A 15,004-nucleotide genomic window follows, 5' to 3' on the forward strand; every position below is an offset into this window, starting at 1 on the left:
ACACCAGACAGATAAGTCTGAATGGCATTTTACTGGAGGATGTGCAAGATGGAGGCATTCTGTGAGTGAAGCTCAGTTTTTACGTCTTGCCGCTAGCAGTTGTTTTACGCTTTATAATTACCACACGTCGATGGCATACCTCACACTATTTGAGTAATAAAACGTTGATTATTGGAAGGTTTGCTTGAAAATATTGCTTTTAAAATGAGCACTCGAAAATTCTCTTTATATATACATATATATATATATATATATATATACATACGTATATATAATATACATATATATAATATATATACATATATATATATATATATAATATATATACATATATATATATATAATATATATACATATATATACACATATATAATATATATATACATATATACACATATATATATAATATATATACATATATAATATACATAATATATATACATATATAATATATATACATACATACACATATATATATAATATATATACATACATACACATATATATATAATATATATACATATATAATATACATATAATATATATACATATATAATATACATATAATATATATACATACACGTATATATGTATATATATACACATACATATATACACACATATAGATATAAAAACAGGTTTTATATATATATAAAAACATTTATTTACACATAAGGAAATATGCTATGAGATACACATACACACATGTATAAATATATTTCCTCCTGGGATGAATAAAGTACCTATCTTGCATAGAGCATCGATAGACAACAGCTATGGCGGCGGCCTACCTAAAACGTCCGTGTTATGGTCCCGTTTCGAAAAGATTTGTAGAAAATTGAAAAGAAGGAATTTTTTTTTGTCCAGATGCCATCACACACATTCTCTTTTGAGATGCGTCAATTGGTTCAAGTAACAAGTGGACTCGCGATAACGCACAAAAAAAAAAAAACTCCGGTTCCAATGACGGCACATCATCTGATTCTAATTCGATTATTAGTGTCGTGCCCACTCCAACGAATCTCGACATGGTATTTTGGGATTTGCCTGCCACGCTAAACAGGGGTTCACTCTACCTGGATGCTGCACTCACTCACTCACTCACTCACTCACTCACTCACTCACTCACTCACTCACTCACTCACTCACTCACTCACTCACTCACTCACTCACTCACTCACTCACTCACTCACTCACTCACTCACTCACTCACATTCCCTCATCCCCCCCCCTCCCTCCCGGCAACAAGGTACAAGGCAGCGCGAGGATCCGGCAGAGCTGAGTCGGCATTCCCATCCGGGGGGGGGGGCGGCGGCGGTAGCGGCGGGAAAAAAAAAGGACGGTGTGTAAACGGCGGCTGGAAGTGTGGGGGTGAAGGGGGGGTGCGAGGGCGGCGAATGCGGCGGAACGGTATCGGCTTTCGGCCAGGGGAACGAGCGGCTCGGTGTGTCCATTGTTGCAAAACGAGGCAGCGGCTGAGACTGGAGGTGGGTTTCAGCCCGCCCCCAGAAAAGGGGGGAGGGAGGGAGGGAGAGAGGGAGGAAGTGTGTGTGTGTTTGTGGTGATGGTTGGGGCAGTCTCGGGGACAAGGCAAAGGGAGATGGGGGGGCAAAAGCTCGGTTGGTTTACCTTGGTGGCGACTTGACGTCACGCTAAAAAGTCATCCACGCCGCCCACGCCGCCGTCCAGGTGACCTAATTCAGTTGACACAGTTAGTGGGGGGTGGGCGGACATGGCGGGCCGGTGGCATCATGCACAGTCAACACACAAACACACCGTGGCGAACCCCACCCACCCCGCATGAAGAAGACGAGGCGTAGGAGGAAGAAGAAGACCAAGCGCACATGGGCCCAAGCTTTGTGTTCCTTTAGTCAGCACTAAACATCCAGAGAAGGTTTATTCAAGTTTGGATACACGTGTCAATCCGAGCGAGCATGCCCTCCATAAAACAAGACACAAAAAATGTGGACACCAAATTCTACAAAGGATGCAACCACAAGATTACACTGTGACCACCAGAAAGGGGGGGGGGGGGGGGGGGGGGGGGGGGGGCAGCAAGGCAGTAGGGCGATTGTGGTGCGTGTCTATGTGCAGCTGTCAAAAGGTTCATTTTGCAAAAAAAAAAAGGATCGCTGGAGTCACAAAATCTTGATATCGCCCATGTGTGGAAATGAACGTGAAGCCCCGCCCCCAACGGTGAATGTCAAAAGTGGCGGAGTCCCACAAGTCGACATGCACGGCAGTAACAAACAAAAAGACGTCACTTAAGAATAACGGAGGGGAGGAGGTAGGCTGCTGTTCCAAAAAAAAAAAAAAAAATTCCCACGTTGCAATGACGACAGCAGGCGTTGGGGGAGAAACACAAAAGTTGAAGTACGGCTCGCGTGTGCTTCCACATCGTCGCAATGTTCATCTTGACTGAGCTAATTCATATAAGGCAACTAAGACTCCGCCCCCTCCCTCCCTCCCTCCCTCCCTCCGACATCACTCGAACACACACAGAAGAATGGCGAGTGGTCCATAAACGGACTTTGAAGGCGAGTCGCGCAGGCGGCTCGCTACTGGCACAAGAGAAAAAGGTCAAAGGTCACCTCTCACAAAGTTGGCTACGTTGAGCTTTCGGGTGACGTTTCAGGACGGGCCTCGAATGTACGTTGCGTTGCGGCTGCGCTTCATTGGACCTCGTGAAAGTATTTTTGGGAAGGTCTTGGCCAGTTGCAAATAACGGTGGGGTTAAGTCAAGTTACATCTGAAAGCCAAACTTTCGAGGTCAAATCAAGTTCAGCCGCCAAGTTGAAAAAGCTCAACATCGCAAACTTTGCAGAGAGCGGCGGGCGCGTGGTCTCGGCGACTGGCACGACAAGAGCAGAAGGTGGCCGACAGGTGAGGGAGGGAGGGAGGGGCTGCACCGCGTGACGACGGCTGGCCAAGCAGGTTAATAGCCCCGCCCATCAGACACAAAAACAGCCCGCAAAGGAAGGGTGGGGTGGGGGAGAAAGGGCAGACTATCGGAAGGGGGGCTCAGGCGTGTGAAGGGAGAGTTCGGGGCGGCGGAGGATGGACTCCTTGCGCGTGGTCGGCGGCAACGGCGGCTCATACACCCTGGGCGTAGCAATGGCTGCGGCCACGGCCGCTGCGGTGGCGGCGGCGGCAGGGACCACTGGCCTGAGGGCTTCCAGCGCGGCCACGGGCTGGCCGGACATGGCCGAGAAGGCGGTGACGGCCCCGGGGGAGGGGTAGGCGTACTGGAAGTGAGGGTACTGCTGCAACTGCTGGTAGTAGTCAGCATAGTATCTGCACGGGGCGGCAACAGGAACAGCGTTACAAACACGGCCGGCTCGCCTGAGCACACGCCCGCCCGCCGTTCCTTCCTCTCATCCCAAAAATCAAAAGTGACTGATTATTTGGCCGCTGAAAACAAAAAAAATTGCCAGTTGATTAGAAAGTTGCCTTTCACGACAAGTACGTTTGTCAAATTCCAGTCTGGTTCTTGTCCCATGGCTTCTGGTGTCCTCTTCAGCCACGTTGCTCAACTTGGGGGTTCACCGTTAACTTCCTTGTTCTGGGCTCTTTGCTTTCTTTCCATTGGTATGATCTGTCCATCCGTCAAATCACTGTCAGTCTTTCATATTTTGGGAATAACTTTTTGACAGTGGGGTACCAACGTCGGTGCGTAATGCGTGCGGAGGCTCGGGCGTTTTCTCATGCTGGCTCCGTTCTTACATCAGCAGCTGTAAACAAGCAGTACTTACCAATGTCATGGCTCACTCCAGGTTGCCGCTTTTTTCTTTTTTCTAACCTCTCCGTATTAGGAGCAGGAGTGAACAGAATGTTCTGGCCGCTCAGCAGCGGACCTTGTGAGCGGCGCAGTAACCTCCTAAATTTGAGTTTAGTAGCTGTCCCTGTCTCGTTGGCGTTCCCTCCGGCTTCAAAAGCAAAAGCACGAGAGAGAGACACGATACAGTAGCAGAGACAGAACCAGGACGAGGCCGTCGTGGGGGGGGAATTAAAGAATTACGATTATTCTTTTTCCATTACGTCCAATCGCAATTATCTTTTTTTTTTTTTTTTTTTAAAGAGCCAATTTTAGCATCTGTACTGACAACTAAAGAAACTAGAGAGTAGTTCAACATTTTATTAAACATATGAAGTATTTTTTTTTTTTTTTGGAGACAAAATGAAAACGCTCAACATAGAAAAATATGAAAACATTTTGTTTTCTCAACAGTACAACATATGTAGAACAAGATCAAATAAAAACAGTAAGCTAGTTTACAGTCTTGAGGGTTTTGGCAGGGAGACAAGACTGCAAAGAATCAAATTGGAATAGCCAAACAATGTCCACATCGAATTTGGGAGTAGTGATGCGGTGTTTACATCATTTAGGCCAGTCGGGTGCCAAAGCGGTTCTGACTGCGCTAAGAGCTAATCTTGGGTGGACACGTCCCTGATTGATAGATTGATCCCGATCTGGAGCTTCTCACCAAACTGGATTTCGGGTTCAAAATCCAACTCATTCCATTTTTAATCCTGTGTTTTTGGATCTGAGACTACATTTGGAAACAATTGTTTTTGTGTTGGGGTTTAAGAAAAAAATGAATAAAAATAATCAGTCACCTTTTCATTTTGGGGGATTTGCCAAATGAAAGCGTCTGGATGAGCAACACGCAGGCAAACGAAGACGTGGCGGTCGGTCGGTCGGTCGGCGGGCGGGCGGACGACGTCCTACCTTGCCACGTGGTCCTCAGTCGCCTCTGACGCCGCCTCCTCTGCGGCGCGGCCAGCAGGTGTCGGGAGCAGGGAGCGCCGCGGTTTGGAGCGCTGGTAAATGAAAGGCTTCATGATGGGGTCCGGCAGGAGGGGAGCAGTCCGTCGGAGCGGGCTGCGGTCCCGTTCGCTAGACTTGGCCGCCGCCGCCGCCGCCTGCTGCTCGGCCATCACTTGCTGGCCTTGAGCGAAATAATGGGCCTGTCTGGCCGCTTCAAAGATGGCCGTGGTGGGGTCGGCGGCGCCCATGGCGGTGATGTGAGCGTAGGCGGGCGATATCGCCGGCGCCACCGTGTAGGCGGGGTTGACCGCCGCCGACTGCATTTCTAGCCCCGGCGCCGCCGTTAGGTAGATGGGGTTGGCCATGCCCGGCGTGTAAACGGGCGTGGTGTAAGCCGAGGCGGCGGCATTGGCCGCCACCTGGCCGTAGAGGTTGGGCGCCACCGAGCTGTAGACCTGAGCGGCCCCCGACGTCAGCGCGGCCTGGTTGGCCACCGAGCCGTACAGCTGATTGGCCACGTTGGCGCCGTACACCTGACTGGCCAGGGCGCCGTAGACGGCCGGGTTGACGGGGTTGCCGTCGGTGCGGGTGCCCGTGGTGATCCCGGTGAGGGCGGCGTACGTGGGATCAAAGGTGGACGTGTTGTACACCGAGTTGTGCACGCTCTGCTGCACTTGGAGGGGCAGGCCGGCGGCGGCCGCGGCGGCGGCGGCCAAGACGGCCGCCTGACTTTGGTACTGCTCCAGGGTGGGCTTGCCCACGGGACACTCGCCGGCGTAGTGGCCCTGCTTGCCGCAGTTGACGCACGGGATCTTGCCGGTGGGGGTCTGCTTGCTGGGCTGTACTTTGGAGAGCTCCACAGAAAGCGGGCGGCCCTTGAAGGAGGTGCCGTGGAGCGCCTCGATGGCCTGCAGCGCGTCTTCCTTGTTCTCCATGTGCACAAAGGCGTAGCCTAGGGAAGAGGAACGCCCGGCTGTCAGGGACGGCAATCGGAATGGCGGCTAACTCCCCGAGCGCTAACTAAGACTCGCGTGCGATGGAGCGTTGGGAAATTCACCCAAAAACCAGGAATTGACAAAATGCAATGTCAGCGCTTAGAGAACTTCAACATAGACGGCAAAAACATATTTGAACTAAAAGAAGCAGGTTTTGTGCTCATCTGGCTCTACAAAGTTGATTATTCATGGTCCCGCTATTTCTCGGTATTTGGAATTACTGTTAATATCGCGCACCCAATTATATTGGGTGTCGTTACACCGTCAGCCAATAGATGGCGGCACGCTAGGTTCGACGCAAAATTTGAAAGGAGACTGATAAGATCAATTATTTGGAGATTCGCCGAGCAAGTTTCATTCATGAAACCGGACCGTCGCATACAGGCGAATTATTTTGGGTGTCATTACAGTGTAGGCCACTAGATGGCGGCACACTAGGTTTGGCATGAAATTTGAAAGCAAACTGACAACATCAACCATTTGAAGATGAGCCAGTTTCATTCATGATATCGGACAGGCACCTTCAGTCAACACGCCGTCAGTCAGGTGTCAAGTATTGGCTCACCTTTGACTTTGTCACATTCCAGAACTTTGCCAAAAGTCTGAAAGAGCTGCTGGAGGTCCTCGGTGGTGCACATGCCACTCAGGTTGCCCACAAAGACTTTGGTGGAGTGCAGCGGACGCCCCCGCGACTCCTCCACCACCAGGTTGCGCCCGCGGAACTCGCGGCCGTTCAGCTCTCGGATGGCGCGCTCGGCAGCGCCCTCGCCCTGCAGGTGCACGAAGGCGAACTGTCGCAGCACGCTGCAGCTCACCACGTGGCCGTACGGCTCGAAGATGGACGACAGCTCCTCCTGGGTGGCGTCCAGCGCTAGGTTGCCCACAAAGAGCTTCACTGTGTGGCCCTTGTCCATGGTCCTGCACAAAGGGAGGAAAGGGTTCATTTGGCGTCATCTGTCGGTCAAAGCCGGCCGGCGGAACGTTTCCGTTTGGCGCTGGAGACAACTGGTCCCGCATCAGCTGCTTTTGCAGACAATCACAGCACATTGAGCAGAGAATTGTCTGGATGCTCGCTACGTACGATTACAACACGGAGGGCAGACAGACTGACGGTGTCACCGTAGCAGCAGCTTTCCATACCATTGAAAAGTCACATTTTTAATAGCATGTTTGTCTGTGCCATCAACATTGCCTTGACATAAGAGTGCAAGCCATTTGGAAAAAACTAACAAAGCCACAAGAGGGCTGAGCAATAGATTTGTGGAAGAAAAAAAATGTGGACACAGGTTTCTGTCCAATAATAACCATACGTTCCCTCAGAAAAGAAAATGGACACAGCTGTACAACTATCTCACAAAAGAAAAGGATTCTCGCAGCTGCCGCCGCTGTGATATCTAGCTTTGCGTCAAATAGAAAAATTGCTTTCACAGAAGAACCATTTCCATGAACTGCAGACAAAGCAAGCACAAAGAATTGATCGCTATCAACTGCCCATTGTCTGCGAGGTCACTATTGGGGCTCCCCGATGGAGGATGCTGAGTAAGACTTTGGCATGGAAAAAGAGGTGTAGTGTTGACTTTAGGTGCAGTTATAAGGTTAGAAACAGTCGTGAACATATGCGCTTCCGATTTTAGATGGAAGGTCTTTTGTTTTTATCTCATTTAGTGCTGGCTAAAGCCATAGCAGCTCTCTTGTCCTGAGGGTCAGAGGCCTCTTTCGGCCATGTCGCCCAACTAGGGAAGACCTTCAAAGTGCTCCACCGCAGTTTAATGATCGGAAGGGCCGCAAATTCCACATCCCATCAACATTGGTCTTGGCTCATGCAAAGGAGAGCAACTCTCCTGCCGCTAGCCACAGAGTAGCACCACAACAAACAGACTGGACAGTGTCCATCAGTTTCTTCACAGGCCGACCAGAGCGGCGTGCTGATGACGTCACCGCACGCTGACTCATCACACTAGCGTCGACGCAGAATCGAGTTAGCAACGAAACGGCCGATATACGGCAACAAACAATTAGCCGGTGTCGGGGGGGGGCACAAAAGCGTGCATAGCCCGAGGACACTGAACATAACACGGACGGAATGGTGGGGAGAAAAAACAACAAAAGCAAAAACCCGAACACGCCGTGGAAAAATCGAATAGAAACTCCGCACACAAATGAGACAGCTCGCGTGTGTTTTAGACAAGCACGTCGAGCGGGCTGATGGGAAGAACCCAAAGAAAACAGCAGCCTGCGCCAACATAAGATGACCTGGCTGGCGCTTTCGGTACCGATCCAATCATCAGGAAAACGTCGTACGGGAGACAAAAGAATTGCTCCAATCGACCATCTTACCTTGGCGCTGCTGTCGCTGCTCCTCTTTTTCAAAATGGTCGCGGCAGCTTCCGCCTGGCTGCCCGGCGGCATTCAAGGGGGAGGGGAGGGGGCGCTCGCGCGCGCGCACGTCGGTGTATTGTTAGGGAGGTGGACGCGCGTCCACGTCGGTGCGCGCACGTCTGTGGATTGTTGGGGGGTGGACGCGCGTCCACGGCAGCCCGCTAGCTCAATTGAATCAAGTTTATTCTCGTTTTTTAAAGCCTTCTCGGGGGAATACCGTTTATTTCCAATATAGTTGTTGTTGGAAACAATTAAATATATCAATGAATAAATAAATAACCCGCATCAGTCGTGAGGAACAGGGGTTCAGAAAATGGATGGATGAATAAATACTATAATGTGATTCAGCTACTGCAGCAGTATCTTCAGCAGCCTTCAACATAGCCACGAGGGCTGGGAATCGAACCCGCGAACTCTACCACCTTAGTTTTACTTTGACTGCCAGATTGTCATGATATAATATTTACTAAATATTTCATTGGTGCCAGCATCAGGTTATGACAATCAGTTATGGCGGCCTGGATTTTGGGGCAACGCCCATAAAAGTAAATGCTAACAAATAGATTTTACAAAGTGTCAGTAAAACAAAAGTGACGCAAGCGATTCTGAAGACCCTGGGCGGGATTGGAAGACAAAATTGTTGGTAGTCCATATTATGAAAAAAAAAAAACCAGCAGTCACTCAACTAGCTTCAGGCAAACTTTATAATTAAGATAAACATTTTTTTTTACCTTACCTACAATCAACTTGGTCCATCAGAACTTTCAACATGACTGTACATTTCGACTTTCAGTAGAACTTGAAAAACAAATCATTGGACGTTTTCTATGGGCTTGCGCGTGTTCGGGGTGGTCTTCCGTCAAAGGTTGCTCCGCCCTTTGCCGGCGATGGGCCGCCCTCGCTCCTCCCACAGCGTGAGCCCGTCACAGGCGCACACCTGCTTAGGGTTCTGGAAAAGGCCGGCCGACCTGGCGATGATTCCGCACGCTAGCCTGCCCACGAGCCGGCGAGCAAGAAGACGAGAGTCGGTTGGAAAATTTGCCGCAAGGGCCCCCCCCCCGCGCCACGTCGCCACCCTACCTGGCGCCCGAGTTTCCTGTCATTTTGGAGAGCGGGTGGCCACCGAGGCCCAGGTCGTCAGGCCCAGAATCCACCACCAGAGACCGTCCGATCACGTCCCAGACCTGCAGCGGGTCACCCACACCTTTACAGAGAGCTCCCAATATGATGCGTGCGTGTGTGCGATACCTTCAGCTGACTGTCCTCCAGTCTGAACGACGCCCTGCCATCAGGTCCGGCCAGAATATTTCCAAGATCCCCAACATGCTGCACGATGACAACAAACTCGATCAAGCCCTTTTCGCACTGCACCTTTAGAAACACCACTGACACCAGCACATAGTCATGCCCGGTCCAAGAAAATCCTCACAGGGGGCAGATCCAAGTCCAGAAAGTCCAAACGCTGCCGGAGTTCGGCTTTAGCCACAGGTGCTTCTTTCTTATCAACGGAGCTCGACCATTTAAGTCGTACCTTCTATGAAATAATTCAAAATCCCAAAATCGTACCCGCTCAGCTTCTTGTGGACCGCCGTGGGGTCTTCCAAACGGGTTGTAGTGCTCGCCACAGCTGCACACAGACGAGCGTCAACAACGTCAGTCGGGCTGGATTTGTCAAGTCCGCGTGAAGACCCCTCACACACCTGAGGCAGTCCTCGGTGAGGTCGCCGAGCGCGTGTACGTGGAGGCCGTGGGCGCCGGGCTCCAAGCCATCTATGGTGCCGTCGATCAGGCAGCGCTGCTCGGACAGCTGCAGAAAACGCACCACTCCCTGGACCCGCCCCTCATGGCCGGCTAGCATTGCCACAGCGGCGCCCAGATCTGTCAAAGCCGCACCATGAGTAACCACGGTCTCCATTTTTGATTACGTGTGTGTATGTGGCGGGCACCTTGGTCCTCTAAGTTCCCCATGCCCTTAAGCACAGCCTGACGATGGGTGCTTTCAATCAAGGCCTGCACCTCGCCACTGCTCAGGGATGTCTCCACTAGGACGCGTCCTTCGCCGACATCCACGCTGACGGAGTGGATGCCTGACAACGGCAAAACTCAAGGTTCTCAAACTTTTTGGGTCCAGGGAACTCTTACAAAAATGTGTTTTTATTGGAAATTAGGAATAGGAACACCTTTCACTTGTATATTGTGTGACAATGACAATAAAGATCTATTCTATAGCACTTTCCCAGCTACAGGGTGCTTCCCACTAAGCTCCTCATTCGCCTAGTGACGGCGCAGCATCAGGGGCAACCCGAGGACCCTTTGACGTGATCACAGGGGCCAAGGATTGAAGCCGCAACCTCTGACCTGTGAGGCGACCTCTCTACCCACTGAGCCAATAAACGAGGATGTAAATAACTAAACTCGTGACTCGTGAATGAGTCACAGGCAGAACTCTTGGCATGTTTTTTCCCTGCTGTCGTCAGACTGTTGAACATTCAACTTAGCATTCCTCTGCACACTTTGTAAATACTGTTTTGTTTCCTGCACTGTTTACATACTTTATCACTGCTGCACTTTATACTTATCTTATTTCATATTTTTATATAGAATGTCACTTTTTATTCAGCCGCAATATCACCACATTGTTGGAAGCCGTATGCAACGAAATTTCGTTTTGTGTGCACCCAGTGTTTACAAAATGACAATAAAGTTTGTCTAAGTCTAAGTCTAAGTTTCCCATGGCGGTTAGTTCAGTGTAAACATCTGCTGCATTCTCCTTGCAAGTGTTTTCGTTTTTTGCAAGTGTTTTTATTTTATTTAAAAAAAATGTTTTTCTTCCAAAGTCTGTCTATTTCCTACTCTTTGACAAACCTATAGGTTTACCACTAGTGGGGGAAGTTTGACAACCACCGATATAAAATCATAGAATGTACATAAAAGTGAGATGAAAAAGTAGCTCTCTAACCTGTTCGGTGTTCAAGAGCAGCTTTAACTTGATCGCGACAACCATCGCACGTCATCTGCACCGCAAACTCCAGCTAAACAAACATCAGGCACACACCAAATAAACAAATGCGATGTTTTTAGCGGCGTGGCTAACCGACTCGCTATTAAATGTATACATGTTCAACGCTTACTGACGATAAAATGTGTGCTTGTCAAACCTTTGCTGGTTTATGCGCGTCCATGGCGTCTCCGTGTTGGCCGCTGAAGGCATTCAGTAATCGAGATAACATCAAATAGTACGTATTTTCTGCTTTCATAAGCGGACGATATCAGGGAGCGCGCACCGCCATGTTGGTGAGGGCTTAAAGACGTCAAACCGCCGCCGCCATATTGGTGAGGTCTTCACCTTGTCAAATGTCCTCACTGCCACCTGATGTCGTTGACGCGCCACAGCAACTCACAAAAGGGGAAAATAGCTTTAGGCTTCTTTTTCCGGGTTATTAGGAGAAGGAGGAGGAGCAGGATGAGGGTGGGCCCGCGGCGGGGGGGAGAGGTACGTGTGGGATGGGCAAAGGGTGGGTGACGGCTCCCTTCAGCATCCAGTCGACGGGAAGTGAAAACAGCGGTCCAGCCGCGGGGGAATCGGGACGATGAGAAAGGTGGGAGTCGGTTGTTGTTTTTCCGCTAGAACGTGCAATAAAGTTCGATCAATGTTGCGGCACGCTGCGAGAGAGGGTGTCTTTTTTTTTTTTTTTGCTTCTCCATCACGTTCCATGTCATTTCGGAGGGCACGTTATAGGGTAAGATGAGTCCAGATGGGCTTTAGTGACATTTGGGCCACATTCCAAGGGCTTTCATCCAGAATTCTTGTCATGTCCGGCAGATTAAAAAGGTCCATGTAGGAGATTAAGCCCTGGCTCAGGAACGCGATCATGTAGGCTTTCTTTTCTTTTTTTCTCCTGGGATGAAGCACAGAACATGATTTGTGCCGGCCCAAGCCTTGACCGGACCGGACTGGACAGTCGTCACCTGTGCTGGCTGAGTGAAACCGTGACGTCGGGAACATGGCCGAATAGTGTGCGTGCGCGTGTGTGCGCGCGCGCGTGTGTGTGTGATTCTTGTGAGTGTTGTCATTTTATATTATTTTGCAGCCTCAGACAGTTTAGTAGCATTGTACCTAAAGTTTAATAAACAAATAAAGTAATAAAAATATACGTTTTGGGGATTCCTGCCGACGAAGCAAACGTACTTTCCTCCTAAACAAAAGTTGAACGACGCCAATTTTGGTCCGAGGAAACAGCTGAGATTGAAATAGGCTTCATCTAGCTGTCAAAAAGAGAATTCTGGACAAGTTGTTTTTAACCCTAAGTTCAATCTCATTTGCCATCGTCGCAGTGGAAATGGCGCAGAGCATGAGGACGTCACGGAAAGTCTTTCTGGCCCTCATCGCTGTCACTCTGGTGACTCTGCTGATGTACTACGGCGCCGATCGGAGATGGTGAGCGAGCCGACGGCCGGGGGGGGGGGCACACGACGCATTTTCACTTTTGTTTGTTCACGGCCCCGCCTACTTTCCCGCCTTCAGGACCGGTTCCCGTTTTGACCTCGGCCCGTGCTTCCGTCGAGCGGCGGGCCCGAAGGCCAAGCGGACCAACGTGGCCTTCCTGAAGACTCACAAGACGGCGGGCAGCACGGTGCAGAACATCCTGTTCCGCTTCGCCGAACGCAACGGGCTGAGCGTGGCGCTGCCCAAACAGCGATACTGCCACACCTTCAATTACCCCAAGGCCTTCAGCGCTCATTGGGTCCACCCGCACACGCTTCCGGCCAACATCATCAGCAACCACATGCGCTTCAACGGCGCCGAGGTGCGCCGCCTCATGCCCGCCGACGCGCGCTACGTTACCATCCTGAGGGAGCCGGCCGCCATGTTCGAATCGCTCTTTGGCTACTACGGCCAGCACGCTCAGGCCTTCAGGAGCGTCCCCGGGGGCTCGCTGGACGTCTTCCTGGAGCATCCGCTGCGCTACTACCGCCCGCAAGATAAGCGCTCCAATTTCGCCCGGAACACGCTCACTCACGACCTGGGCGGCGACAAGGACCGCCCCGCCACGGATGCGGCGTACGCGCGTTCCTTCACGGCCCAAGTGGAACGAGTCTTCTCCTTGGTGATGATCGCCGAGTACTTTGACCAGTCGCTGGTTCTCCTGCGTCACCTTCTCTCCTGGGACCTGGACGACCTGGTCTACGTCAAGCTCAACATGCGCGTGGCCAGCTCCAAGCGCCGCCTGACCCCGGACCTCGCCGACAAAATCCGCAGGTGGAATTGGATCGACGCGCACCTGTACGATCACTTCAACGCCTCGCTGTGGCGCCGGCTGTCGGCTTTGGGTTCGGCCTGCGTGGAGCGGGAGGTCCGCCTCCTGCGCGCCGCCCAAGAGAAGTTGCTGCGGAGCTGCTTCGGTGGACGTCGGCCTCTGCCCAGTTTAGCGGGCAAGATCCAGAACAAGGACCTACGGCCCTGGCAGCCCAACGCCAAAGTGGGCATCCTGGGCTACAACCTCCCCGCCAACCTGAGCGGCGGGCTCTCCAGCTCCACGCAGGACCTCTGCCTGAAGCTCATCATGCCCGAGATCCAGTATACCAAGATTCTGCTGCGCTCCCAATCCCTTCGCTACTGCCAGAACCACCAGCACTGTTCTCCAACTAGTCTCTCAGTTCAATGACGTGACATCGTTTCGATTTGAGAAGCTCCCCCGACGCGTCCGACCGGGAGCTCTTCCCCGCTGAACCTGAATTCGCCGGAGCCTCCACCCCGACGTCCTCACGAGGTCCGAGTGGCCTCTTGTGGCAAGGGGGAGGGACGCGAGAACCGAGAAGGAGACTGGGACTCTCACGTCTCAGGAGAAGGAAACCAAGTTTCTGCCTACACTTTAGTTGCTATGACAACTAGGGATGGAAAAAGTGCAGCGATTTTTACATAAATACACACTCACACACACACATACACACACACAGACGTGTACGTTCCTATCCAAAAGTATGGGAACGGCAAGGTCAATTCCTTGATGTCCACTGAAGACATTTGAGTTTCAAATCCAAAAATGAAAAGATTTGATGGGCTTCACATCTCAGGACGGGGCCGGTTTTATGTGAAGCTGCCCACTTTCCAAGTATTGAAACAGACCATGAAACCATCTTCAAGTGAACAACACTTGATACAATTGCCACACTAAAATGATTTTGTCGACTCGTGAATTCACTCTGCTGCGATCATCCTGAGTGACGTCATCACTACAGTCGAGCAGCCATCACGTGACCTCCCACAGGTGGAACACAAAAGCCAAAAACAAGAAGTATAATGCTGAAGCAGTCCATCTAAAAGGCGACACCACGACTTTGCGTTTTTCTATCAGGAAATCTGAAAGCACACAAACGTGTTTAGAAGCTGTGAACATGGAATTACATTCAGATGTCAAGTCAAACTTTGGATCTTGTAATCAACCGGCTGCTTTATTTCTCAGGTTTAGTCGACAACGAGATAGCTGAGCTTTGTGATGAACGGTGCGTGCGTGCGTGCGTGCGTGCGTGCGTGTAAAGCACAATGACACTTTTGGGTGAAGTTCAGGTTATTGATTTGAAATACAAGATGAACGTTGAGAACTCACACAATTCAACTGACAAATGTGATGATAAAATAAAAAGAAATTCTACCAGACGTCTCACTTTTATCCAGCCTCATTTATAAAATGTACAAATAAATATATGATTTTGTTTATTGCGATACATGAATTCGTCGCTTATTTGTTTAAAAAGTAAATCCCCATTTTGTTTGTGTTAGATTCTTTTTCCAAATCGTTCCACCCCGATACGTCAAGTTGTGTGTGACGCACACACACACAGCGACTGAACGCCATGAAAC

At 50.5% G+C, this 15,004-nt stretch overlaps 3 protein-coding genes across 5 annotated transcripts; 1 reads left to right on the forward strand and 2 right to left on the reverse strand.

Annotated features, from left to right (window-relative positions):
* Positions 1 to 1,002: 1,002 nt before the first annotated feature.
* Positions 1,003 to 8,191, reverse strand: rbm14b (RNA binding motif protein 14b). Its single transcript, XM_037260751.1, has 4 exons — positions 8,101 to 8,191; positions 6,329 to 6,681; positions 4,730 to 5,720; positions 1,003 to 3,294 (listed from the first exon to the last, which is right to left on the reverse strand). The coding sequence occupies exons 2-4, from the start codon at positions 6,675 to 6,677 to the stop codon at positions 3,006 to 3,008; spliced, it is 1,629 nt and encodes a 542-aa protein (XP_037116646.1). The 5' UTR covers positions 6,678 to 6,681; positions 8,101 to 8,191; the 3' UTR covers positions 1,003 to 3,005.
* A 637-nt stretch (positions 8,192 to 8,828) lies between these two features.
* Positions 8,829 to 11,531, reverse strand: LOC119128411 (copper chaperone for superoxide dismutase-like). Of its 3 annotated transcripts, none has more exons than XM_037260798.1 (8): positions 11,387 to 11,531; positions 11,102 to 11,174; positions 10,089 to 10,229; positions 9,843 to 10,020; positions 9,709 to 9,769; positions 9,391 to 9,468; positions 9,223 to 9,326; positions 8,829 to 9,134 (listed from the first exon to the last, which is right to left on the reverse strand). In XM_037260798.1, the coding sequence occupies exons 2-8, from the start codon at positions 11,154 to 11,156 to the stop codon at positions 9,002 to 9,004; spliced, it is 750 nt and encodes a 249-aa protein (XP_037116693.1). In that variant the 5' UTR covers positions 11,157 to 11,174; positions 11,387 to 11,531; the 3' UTR covers positions 8,829 to 9,001. The 3 variants fall into 3 exon arrangements, with proteins under 3 accessions (XP_037116693.1, XP_037116692.1, XP_037116691.1); XM_037260797.1 differs by having other exon boundaries at positions 11,278 to 11,520; XM_037260796.1 differs by having other exon boundaries at positions 11,301 to 11,514.
* Positions 11,532 to 11,653: 122 nt separating this feature from the next.
* Positions 11,654 to 14,800, forward strand: gal3st3 (galactose-3-O-sulfotransferase 3). The gene is made up of 3 exons (XM_037260768.1): positions 11,654 to 11,741; positions 12,478 to 12,580; positions 12,668 to 14,800. The coding sequence occupies exons 2-3, from the start codon at positions 12,483 to 12,485 to the stop codon at positions 13,806 to 13,808; spliced, it is 1,239 nt and encodes a 412-aa protein (XP_037116663.1). The 5' UTR covers positions 11,654 to 11,741; positions 12,478 to 12,482; the 3' UTR covers positions 13,809 to 14,800.
* The last annotated feature ends 204 nt before the right edge of the window (positions 14,801 to 15,004 follow it).

The sequence above is a fragment of the Syngnathus acus genome, chromosome 10 (assembly GCF_901709675.1).
Source record: "Syngnathus acus chromosome 10, fSynAcu1.2, whole genome shotgun sequence".
Lineage (NCBI taxonomy): Eukaryota > Metazoa > Chordata > Actinopteri > Syngnathiformes > Syngnathidae > Syngnathus > Syngnathus acus.

Excerpts from the sequence above, each read along its gene's own strand:
- rbm14b (XM_037260751.1), bottom strand. The coding sequence starts at position 6,677 with ATGGACAAGGGCCACACAGTGAAGCTCTTTGTGGGCAACCTAGCGCTG. Across the intron at positions 5,721-6,328 it reads GGAATGTGACAAAGTCAAAG|GCTACGCCTTTGTGCACATG; the intron begins GTGAGCCAATAC and ends CCTCTTCCCTAG. Across the intron at positions 3,295-4,729 it reads ACTGAGGACCACGTGGCAAG|ATACTATGCTGACTACTACC; the intron begins GTAGGACGTCGT and ends CGCCCCGTGCAG.
- LOC119128411 (XM_037260796.1), bottom strand. The coding sequence starts at position 11,399 with ATGAAAGCAGAAAATACGTACTATTTGATGTTATCTCGATTACTGAAT. Across the intron at positions 11,175-11,300 it reads ACGCGCATAAACCAGCAAAG|CTGGAGTTTGCGGTGCAGAT; the intron begins GTTTGACAAGCA and ends ATGTTTGTTTAG. Across the intron at positions 9,469-9,708 it reads GTCCACAAGAAGCTGAGCGG|CATGTTGGGGATCTTGGAAA; the intron begins GTACGATTTTGG and ends GTCATCGTGCAG.
- gal3st3 (XM_037260768.1), top strand. The coding sequence starts at position 12,483 with ATGGCGCAGAGCATGAGGACGTCACGGAAAGTCTTTCTGGCCCTCATC. Across the intron at positions 12,581-12,667 it reads TACGGCGCCGATCGGAGATG|GACCGGTTCCCGTTTTGACC; the intron begins GTGAGCGAGCCG and ends TCCCGCCTTCAG.